General features: G+C 40.4%; 1 protein-coding gene across 2 annotated transcripts in view; it reads left to right on the forward strand.

Annotated features, from left to right (window-relative positions):
• The first annotated feature begins 2,338 nt into the window (after positions 1-2,338).
• Positions 2,339-11,692, forward strand: part of ilkap (integrin-linked kinase-associated serine/threonine phosphatase) — a 10,688-nt gene continuing 1,334 nt past the window's right edge. Inside the window, exons 1-8 of one of the 2 annotated variants that reach the window (XM_080007154.1) lie at positions 2,339-2,536; positions 2,957-3,076; positions 3,254-3,365; positions 3,873-3,979; positions 5,080-5,173; positions 10,411-10,498; positions 10,952-11,067; positions 11,538-11,657. In XM_080007154.1, the coding sequence (XP_079863280.1) occupies positions 2,494-2,536; positions 2,957-3,076; positions 3,254-3,365; positions 3,873-3,979; positions 5,080-5,173; positions 10,411-10,498; positions 10,952-11,067; positions 11,538-11,657 (800 nt within the window). In that variant the 5' untranslated portion in view covers positions 2,339-2,493. The remainder of the gene's footprint in view (positions 2,537-2,956; positions 3,077-3,253; positions 3,366-3,872; positions 3,980-5,079; positions 5,174-10,410; positions 10,499-10,951; positions 11,068-11,537; positions 11,658-11,692) is intronic. The other variant, XM_080007155.1, reaches the window with a different exon arrangement.

Consider the following 11,692-nt stretch of genomic DNA (forward strand, 5'->3'; position numbering starts at 1 on the left):
ACCGAAACAGCCCTGTTGTCTGTGACAGAGGCCTTAAAAACTGCTAGAGCTGCTGCCAAATCCTCGGTTCTCATTCTGCTAGACTTATCAGCTGCTTTTGACACAGTCAATCACAGCATACTCCTGTCCATACTCTTAAGTATGGGCATCTCTGGCAGTGCACTTTCCTGGTTCGAATCTTACCTCACTGGGCGCTCGTTCAGTGTGACATGGCGAGGCCAGCTGTCTGTGCCTCACAACCTCACCACAGGGGTGCCCCAAGGCTCGGTGCTGGGACCCCTCCTCTTTGCCATATACACCACCTCGCTGGGCCCGATCATCCGCTCGCATGGCTTTTCATATCACTGCTATGCGGATGATACTCAACTCTATCTGTCCTTCCCGCCCGACGACCCCACTGTCTCGACGCGGATCTCGGATTGTCTCGCTGACATATCCACGTGGATGAAGGATTATCATCTTCAACTAAACCTGGCGAAGACGGAACTGCTGGTCTTCCCGGCCAAACAAGGTATTTATCACAACATTGATATTAAAATTGACTCTCTATCTCTTGTTCCTACCAATCTAGGTGTCATTATTGATGACCAACAGACATTCTCGGACCATGTTGCCGCCGTCTCCCGGTCCTGCCGCTTCGCACTATTCAACATCCGAAAAGTCAGGCCGTACCTGACCCAATATGCCACTCAACTGCTGCTACAAACCTTGGTGATGTCCCGTCTCGACTACTGCAACGCTCTCTTAACAGGCTTGCCGGCCTGTGCGGTGAAGCACATGTCACTCCGCTGCTCATCGAGCTCCACCGGTTACCTGTAGCCGCTTGGTTACCTGTAGCCGCTTATCTCTTATAGTCTCTGATGCTGGCCTACAGAGTGATTGTTGGGAATGCTCCCACCTACTTAAACGCTCTCGTAAAAGCACATATTACCCCCCGGATGCTGCGCTCAGCAAATGAGCGTCGCCTGGCTCTGCCGGCCGTACAACCACAGCAATCCAGGTTATTCTCATTTGTAGTTCCACGTTGGTGGAACGAGCTGCCAAAAACCACCAGAGCAGGGACCTCCCTCTGTCTTTAAGAAGCACTTGAAGAGCCAGCTCTTCAGAGAGTACCTCCTCTCCTAACTTACAAGTATTTAGCACTACCTAGCAGTATTTATTGTTACACTAATGTCTCTGTCGCAATGTAGCTTGAATGTTATTCTCCCTTGTAAGTCGCTTTGGATAAAAGCATCTGATAAATGACTAAATGTAAATGTAATGTAAATGTAATGTGTTGTGCAGACTTCAGAACGAACATCCCAACGCGGTTGTGGTGGCAGCTGGGGACTTTACAGGGTGAACCTTAAAAAAGTTCTGCCTAATTTCCACCAACACATCACCTGTGCCACCAGGGGGGATAGAACTCTGGACCACTGCTACACACCGTACAAGAACGGATACAAGACCGTCTCGCTCTCTGCTTTCGGTAAATTGGATCAAGCCGCCATCTGGTTGCTTCCTGTTTACAAGCAGCGCATCGCCTGGCTGCCCCCCCGGAGGAAGGACAAGGCAGGATGGTGAAATGCAGAGAAACCATTTCACCGGCCACCATCCAAAGTGTGTGTGTGTGTGTGTGTGTGTGTGTGTGTGTGTGTGTGTGTGTGTGTGTGTGTGTGTGTGTGTGTGTGTGTGTGTGTGTGTGTGTGTGTGTGTATGCATGTGGTTGCGTGACAACTAAAGCTTCTTCTTCTACTGACCTCAAATTACCTCAAATTACCTCAAGTGACCTAGACACATCTCTAGTGATATTTCTACTGACCTCTACTGACCTTTGTTTCAAAATGACAAAAGAACATTGATTAGATGGGCACATTTTAACATATTATGTTATTGGAGACAAATAAATCGAAATGTTGAGATTAAAGTCATATTCATAATAATAAATGTGACATTTCGAGAGTACTACGGTAAATGTATTTTCATTCATTGACATTTTTATTTAAATCTCACAATTGGACTTTGTTTTCAATATTTAAGTGTCTATTTTTTTTTCTCCAAATGTCAACTTTATTCTTGAAATGCTGTGTTCAATCCCAAACTATACTATGATTGTAATCTTGTTATTTCTGTTCCATGTATCATTTTTCCCGTCTGTCTTCTAAGCCAGTTAAACTGTAGTGATAATGAAAGAGTAAGAAAATAGTAATGATTTCAGAACTAGTCGCTTCAGGGACGTGAGGGTGACGTTGCAGTGCTTCACCGCCAGGTGGAGCCGGAGCCCCGCGGCGTCTGCTGAGCGGACTCTGCTCAGCGTCCATGAAGAAGAAGAGGCAGCAGGCTGGGCGCACGTCCCGGTTCACGTCCCGCTCCTGACTCGGGCGTCGTGCTGGTGGAAGCCGTTCGAGGTTAATCCGAGTCCGTTGGACGGAGTCGGTCCCCGGGTGTTCGTTTGAAAGACTTCCCGGTGCAGCGAGCCCAGCCCCGCGGTGACCTCCAGCTCCCGCCGCAGCAATGGACCTGTTCGAGGACCTTCCTGAACCCAGTCACAGCAGCGGTACGCGGCTTCAACACGCTCATTACACGGGCCTCACTAGCGGTGGTGTTATGACTACTGCTAGTACTATTAGTATACTACTATACTGCTACTATTACAACTATACAACTTAACACTCTATATAGATAAGTTTATAACATATAGATATGTTCATATATATATGTATATATAAATATGTTTCTTAGTAATTATTATATGTTGTATGTAAACATGTTGTATGTAGATTTGGAGCTGTAACAAAAGTAATTTCCCCCTGGGATTATTAAAGTATTTCTGATTCTGATTCTGATATACTATTGCTAGTACTATACTACCACTAGTACTACTATACGACTACTAGTACTTCTATACTACTATTACTGCTACTACTATACCACTACTCACCACATCATATGATCCTGACTGTCTTTGGTTGCTTAGGGCCAGTTGCCACAGCAACCGCTCAGGTCCAATCAGAGGACGAGGAGCTACGTCCGAAAAGGAAACGGGAGGAGGAGGAGGAGGAGGAGCCCACGGACATCAAGAAAGATTGTAAAGAAGGTTTTCAGCTGTTCCACCATGTTTGTCTCCTCACGCCGCAAATTTAGGGTCAGCAAGAGGAAGCCAGGCTGAGTGTGTGTGTGTGTGTGTGTGTGTGTGTGTGTGTGTGTGTGTGTGTGTGTGTGTGTGTGTGTGTGTGTGTGTGCGTGGGTGCGTGCGTCCACATGCATGCTCCAGGACCGCCGGCGCTGCGAGGCTTCGTGGCGTCGCGACGTGGAGAGCGGGATGAGATGCAGGACGCTCACGTGCTCCTTGCAGACCTGATGCTCTGCAGGGCCACGCCCACACGGTGAGGCCACTGAGGGCGGGATTGAGGCTGATCTGGGGTCAGGCTCTGGATCTGTACTGTAAAGGGTCCAGTAGCGCCCCCTGTGGCCCCACATGTAATAACCAGATCAAAAGGGGCCCCCTCTTCTTTCTGTTCCTCTTCTTCTTCTTCTTCCTCTTCTTCTTCCTCTTCTTCTTCTTATTCCTCTTCTTCTTCTTCCTCTTCTTCTTCTTCTTCTTCCTCTTCTTCTTCTTATTCCTCTTCTTCTTCTTCCTCTTCTTCTTCTTCTTCTTCTTCCTCTTCTTCTTCCTCTTCTTCTTCTTATTCCTCTTCTTCTTCTTCCTCTTCTTCTTCTTCTTCTTCTTCTTCCTCTTCTTCTTCCTCTTATTATTCTTCCTCTTCTTCCTCTTCGGGCTGCTTCCGTTAGGGGCCACCTCTATGTCTAGAAAACGTTGGTGTTGCTCATGTTCATTTGAAGGGATCAGTTGATTCCGTCTTTATTGACTTTTCTTGCATCCTTTTCTCCAGGACTCGCGTCTCATACTTTGCCGTGTTCGACGGTCACGGCGGAAGTCGAGCTTCTCGCTTCGCCGCCGAAAATCTGCACGTGAACCTGGCACGAAGGTTTCCCAGCGGTGAGTGGAACCAGGCACTGCTTTTACAATAATAACAAAGTAATAATACTGTTATTATACAATAATAACACAGTAATAATAATGATACAATACAATAATAACACAGTAATAATACTGTTTTTATACAATAATAACTCAGTAATAATACTGTAATGGTACAGTGATAATACTGTTTATATACAATAATAACACAGTTATAATACTGTTACAATACAATAATAACACAGTAATTATACTGTTATTATACAATAATAACACAATAATAATATTGTTACAATACAATATAACACAATAAGAATACTGTTTTATACAATAATAATACAGTAATAATACTGTAATTGTACAGTGATAATACTGGTATAATACAATAAAAACACAGTAATAATACTGTTACAATAAATAATGACTCAGAAATAATACTGTAATGACACAGTAATAATACTGTAATGATGCAGTAATACTAATAATACTGTGATAATACTGTAATGATACAGTAATGATACAGTAGTAGTACTGTAATGATACAGTAATAATACAGAAATGATACTGTAATGATACAGTAATGATACTGTAATGATACAGTAATGATATTGTAATGATGCAGTAATACAAAGAATACTGTGATAATACTGTAATGATACAGTAATAATACTGTAATGATGCAGTAATACAAAGAATACTGTGATAATACTGTAATGACACAGTAATAATACTGTAATGATGCAGTAATACTAATAATACTGTGATAATACTGTAATGATACAGTAATAGTACTGTAATGATACAGTAATAATACAGTAATGATACTGTAATGATACAGTAATGATACTGTAATGATACAGTAATGATATTGTAATGATACTGTAGTGACACAGTAATAATACTGTAATGATGCAGTAATACAAAGAATACTGTGATAATACTGTAATGATACAGTAATAATACTGTAACGATACTATAACGATACTGTAATGATACTGTAATGATACTGTAATGATAGGTCGATGAAACTTTTGCACGATGGCCCAAGCCTCATGTGCAGGTTGGTTTTGGGAGGACACAGCATGTGACTGAGGCTTTACACTCAATCTGTTCCACAGGAGACGCAGAGAATCTGGACAAACTGGTCAAGAAGTGTCTCCTGGACACGTTCCGCCAGACGGACGACGACTTCCTGAAGAAAGCCTCCAGCCAGTGAGACGGGTTTACTGTGTTGACTCGTTCATCTGCTTACAGCCTAGTTAACCCTGCGAGTCTGTCTTCCTTAATATTGTCACACCTGCCAACCTGCACGAGTTTTGTGTACCAACCATGCAATTCTTAGTAAAAAAGTACGCAGGTATGAAATGCCAGCTGAAACTACAAAAAAATTATATATATCTATATATTAGTAATTTAATGATGTCAATCCATACAAAACAACAGCGTACATGTATTGGGTATTTAAACAACATCCTGGTATTGGAGCAGATGCTAGGACCTGTGGTTCTGTAAGCCTCCCTCTCCCCTCACTCAACATCAGTGATTATCCACCGAGGTGTAACGCTGCCTTGCCAAGTGGGAGAGTTATAATCAAGCACTAAAATGTCACCGTCATGTTAACATTTAAAACTCCAGATGCACCGATCCGTCGGCCGGTGACCGCAGTCGCTCGGTTTTCGCCGGTCGATCGGCGTCAGATATATTTTCAGATTCTGTGTCGGTCAAATTGACAGCCTGATACTGTTTTCATGTACTGTACTCTTAAAAAATACTCAAAGATACTCAAACCTGATACTAATGTAATGTAGTTGATGCCTAAAAAAAACTGAAAATGTGGCTGTTTGGAGGAACTTCAAGGTAAACAAAGAAGATAAGATCAATAATTGATCTGTCACCTGACAATATAATAATGTTGTTGACAATGAGTATCTGTCACTGTCACAGTGAAGCTCAGCTCAGGATGAAAAGTTTGGCTCTTTTTTCAGACTTTGTTCTTGACGAGTCACTCAGTAAAACCAGTCCTTCCATTTGATTCAGTTGCTTTCATGCACAGTGAGGGAAGGAGGACTTCAGTGAACCGCTGATAAGAGTCGCTTGTCTCTTATTATTATTTTTGTAATGATTGCAATTTATTTGCAAAGTACAATATAAATCTAGTATAAATGTACAGTGGGGCAAAAAAGTATTTAGTCAGCCACCAATTGTGCAAGTTCGCCCACTTAAAAAGATGAGAGAGGCCTGTAATTTTCATCATAAGTATACTTCAACTATGAGAGACAAAATTAGAAAAAGAAATCCAGAAAATCACATTGTCTTATTTTTAAAGAATTTATTTGCAAAAGACGGTGGAAAATAAGTATTTGGTCAATAACAAAAGTTCATCTCAATACTTTGTTATATACCCTTTGTTTGCAATGACAGAGGTCAAACGTTTTCTATAAGTCTTCACAAGGTTTCACACACTGTTGCTGGTATTTTGGCCCATTCCTCCATGCAGATCTCCTCTAGAGCAGTAATGTTTTGGGGCTGTCGCTGGGCAACACAGACTTTCAACTCCCTCCAAAGGTTTTCTATGGGGTTGAGATCTGGAGACTGGCTAGGCCACTCCAGGACCTTGAAATGCTTCTTACGAAGCCACTCCTTCGTTGCCCGGGCGGTGTGTTTGGGGTCATTGTCATGCTGAAAGACCCAGCCACGTTTCATCTTCAATGCCCTTGCTGATGGAAGGAGGTTTTCACTCAAAATCTCACGATACATGGCCCCATTCATTCTTTCCTTTACACGGATCAGTCGTCCTGGTCCCTTTGCAGAAAAACAGCCCCAAAGCATGATGTCTCCACCCCCATGCTTCACAGTAGGTATGGTGTTCTTTGGATGCAACTCAGCTTTCTTTCTCCTCCAAACACGACAAGTTGAGTTTTTACCAAAAAGTTCTATTTTGGTTTCATCTGACCATATGACATTCTCCCAATCCTCTTCTGGATCATCCAAATGCTCTCTAGCAAATTTCAGACGGGCCTGGACATGTAGTGGCTTAAGCAGGGGGACACGTCTGGCACTGCAGGATTTGAGTCCCTGGCGGCGTAGTGTGTTACTGATGGTAGCCTTTGTTACTTTGGTCCCAGCTCTCTGCAGGTCATTCACTAGGTCCCCCCGTGTGGTTCTGGGATGTTTGCTCACCGTTGTTTTGATCATTTTGACCCCACGGGGTGAGATCTTGTGTGGAGCCCCAGATCGAGGGAGATTATCAGTGGTCTTGTATGTCTTCCATTTTCTAATAATTGCTCCCACAGTTGATTTCTTCACAACAAGCTGCTTACCTACTGCAGATTCAGTCTTCCCAGCCTGGTGCAGGTCTACAATTTTGTTTAACGAGTGGAGGACAGAGGAGCCTCTTGAAAAAAAAAGTTACAGGTCTGTGAAAGCCAGAAATCTTGCTTGTTTGTAGGTGACCAAATACTTATTTTACCAAGGAATTTACCAATTAATTCATTAAAAATCCTACATTGTGATTTCCTGGATTCTTTCCCCCCCATTTTGTCTCTCATAGTTGAAGTGAACCTATGATGAAAATTACAGGCCTCTCTCATCTTTTTAAGTGGGAGAACTTGCACAATTGGTGGCTGACTAAATACTTTTTTGCCCCACTGTATATTTGCGCTTAAAGTGAGACAGAGTTTAATTTGAAGTTTGAACTGGACATTTCCATGTTAGTTGTGTGTTGTGTCCAGTTCCAGGTTGAATTCTACTGGACTTGGTGACCGTCCATGTTCTGTTTTATTGGAACTCGGTGACGGTTCCATCTTCTTTTATTGTTCTACAGTGAATGATGAACAATAAACACAGTGTCAAAATCAGCCTCCTCCCTATCGCGCTCACTGAAAAGTGCAGCGTAGTCCGTATGTGCAGCTGTCCAATCGCGTGATCAGATCACATGATGTATTTGTCGTTAACGTACAGCAGATCAGAATCTGCAGGTCAGACAGAAGAAATCAGAAATAGGAATCAGCAAGAAAATGACAGTCAGTACATCTCTAGTTGGTAAACATGTTGAGTACTTTACCACATGATGCATTTAAGGACTATCCTAATGACATGAATGTGTATACTGTATATAGTATTACTATAAGAATGTGTATCCTGCTTTTAGTATTACTATAAGAATGGGTATTCTGTATATAGTATTACAATATAAATGTATATACTCTATATAGTATTACTATTTGACTGTATATAGTGTTACTATAGGAATGTATATACTGTGTATAGTGTTACTATATGAATGTGTATACTGTATATAGTGTTACTATATGAATGTATATACTGTGTATAGTGTTACTATATGAATGTATATACTGTATATAGTGTTACTATATGAATGTATATACTGTGTATAGTGTTACTATATGAATGTATATACTGTGTATAGTGTTACTATATGAATGTATATACTGCGTATAGTGTTACTATATGAATGTATATACTGTGTATAGTGTTACTATATGAATGTATATACTGCGTATAGTGTTACTATATGAATGTATATACTGTGTATAGTGTCACTATATTAATGTATACACTGCGTATAGTGTTACTATATGAATGTATATACTGTGTATAGTGTTACTATATGAATGTATATACTTTGTATAGTGTTACTATATGAATGTATATACTGTGTATAGTGTTACTATATGAATGTATATACTGCGTATAGTGTTACTATATGAATGTATATACTGTGTATAGTGTCACTATATTAATGTATATACTGCGTATAGTGTTACTATATGAATGTATATACTGTGTATAGTGTTACTATATGAATGTACATACTTTGTATAGTGTTACTATATGAATGTATATACTGTGTATAGTGTTACTATATGAATGTATATACTGCGTATAGTGTTACTATATGAATGTATATACTTTGTATAGTGTTACTATATGAATGTATATACTGCGTATAGTGTTACTATATGAATGTATATACTTTGTATAGTGTTACTATATGAATGTATATACTGCGTATAGTGTTACTATATGAATGTATATACTGTGTATAGTGTTACTATATGAATGTATATACTGCGTATAGTGTTACTATATGAATGTATATACTTTGTATAGTGTTACTATATGAATGTATATACTGCGTATAGTGTTACTATATGAATGTATATACTGCGTATAGTGTTACTATATGAATGTATATACTGTGTATAGTGTTACTATATGAATGTATATACTGTGTATAGTGTTACTATATGAATGTATATACTGTGTATAGTGTTACTATATGAATGTATATACTGTGTATAGTGTTACTATATGAATGTATATACTGTGTATAGTGTTACTATATGAATGTATATACTGTGTATAGTGTTACTATATGAATGTATATACTGCGTATAGTGTTACTATATGAATGTATATACTGCGTATAGTGTTACTATATGAATGTATATACTGCGTATAGTGTTACTATATGAATGTATATGCTGTGTATAGTGTTACTATATGAATGTATATACTGTGTATAGTGTTACTATATGAATGTATATACTGTGTATAGTGTTACTATATGAATGTATATACTGCGTATAGTGTTACTATATGAATGTATATACTGCGTATAGTGTTACTATATGAATGTATATACTGTGTATAGTGTTACTATATGAATGTATGTACTGCGTATAGTGTTACTATATGAATGTATATACTGTGTATAGTGTTACTATATGAATGTATATACTGTGTATAGTGTTACTATATGAATGTATATACTGTGTATAGTGTTACTATATGAATGTATATACTGTGTATAGTGTTACTATATGAATGTATGTACTGCGTATAGTGTTACTATATGAATGTATATACTGTGTATAGTGTTACTATATGAATGTATATACTGTGTATAGTTAGCTGGAGTAGCTTCCATACGATGATGTGATCCTTGTTACCAGACGCTACGGTGTGAATAACGATGGAGTCATTTAGCTGCAGTCACTCAAACACCACAGAGACTCCCTGATACACTGTTGTGGTACTCACACTATTTTCCAGCTTGGCAGGTCTGATATTGTGCTTGATTTGGATTTTTCCATCAAATTGTTCCTTTGAAGATATTATCTGCTACTGAAACTATATCACACTGGTACCACAGGCCTTGGAAAGGACGTAGTTTAATACTTTTAAGACTTTCCAGATTCAGTATCAGTGCTTGTGGAAAAGCAGACTTTTACAAACTTAATTCTACTCAGGAAAAATAACCTTGAATTTAGCAGATGTGACCTGCTCTTATTAGTGTGTGTGTGTGTGTGTGTGTGTGTGTGTGTGTGTGTGTGTGTGTGTGTGTGTGTGTGTGTGTGTGTGTGTGTGTGTGTGTGTGTGTGTGTGTGTGTGTGTGTGTGTGTGTGTGTGTGTGTGTGTGACAGGAAGCCGGTGTGGAAGGACGGCAGCACGGCGACCTGCCTCCTGCAGGTGGATCACACGGTGTACGTGGCCAACCTGGGAGACAGCCGGGTCAGCCTTATTCTGTTGTTTAAACCCTGAAAACATTAAAAATAATAGTAATATCAATATGTTCAACTTGAAGGACACACCCCCACAGTCAGAACTCAATTGAAATATTTAATTTTTGTAGCAGAACATACATCGGATGGTGAACAGTTTGCAGAAGATCTTGTTATAAAATGTCGATGTCTGGATATAGAGTCGTGGTGGTGTTACATCATGAAGTAACATGTGGTGGTGTTACATCATGAAGTAACATGTGGTGGTGTTACATCATGAAGTAACATGTGGTGGTGTTACATCATGAAGTAACAAAATCAGATCACAATCTAGGACTGAAGATACTGTACCTCCAACCTGTGTGTGTGTGTGTGTGTGTGTGTGTGTGTGTGTGTGTGTGTGTGTGTGTGTGTGTGTGTGTGTGTGTGTGTGTGTGTGTGTGTGTGTGTGTGTGTGTTGCAGGCTGTGCTGTGTCGCATGGAGGGTGGGGTGTCGGTGGCAGTGGCTCTGAGCAGAGAACACAACCCGACCATGTACGAGGAGCGCATGAGGGTCCAGAGAGCGGGGGGGACCGTCAGGTACACGCTGCTGGAAGGACACGTGCGCTACTGATGAGGGGTGTCAGGATTCGATTTGACTTTGGATTTTAAGGTCACGATTTGATCTTCAGTCTATTTTTCTCGGCACTGACGGCTTCATTGTTCTACTGCGGAGACTTGATTTGTAAAGAAAAACACTTGTTTCTCAATTAGTAATAAGTTATTTGAATAATAAAAAAGATAAATAATGAGAATGTTTAAATAACCCACCTGAACAGTTAAGAGCTTCAGGAAAACGCGACTTTAGAATTATAAACAATAAGTTACTTATTACACTACTTTTTAGTTACTCGCCAAAATAAAGACAGAAAACCGGATTTCGATGGATTTTCGATTGTCAAATCTGAATTGTGACAGCCCTGTACTCCTGCTGCTCCTGCTGCTCCTGCTTGAGATCAGAACAGGGCCTGTGTGAGGAACTGACGTAGTGTGTGTGTGTGTGTGTGCAGGGAGGGCAGGGTTCTGGGCGTGCTGGAAGTGTCTCGTTCTCTCGGTGACGGTCAGTACAAACGCTGTGGAGTCATCTCAACACCCGACCTGCGGCGACGCCAGCTCACACCTGGTGACAGGTACGAATATTTGAGGCGGTGGAGGTGGAGCGTGT

This window comes from Zeus faber (assembly GCF_960531495.2).
Source record: "Zeus faber genome assembly, chromosome: 9".
NCBI lineage: Eukaryota > Metazoa > Chordata > Actinopteri > Zeiformes > Zeidae > Zeus > Zeus faber.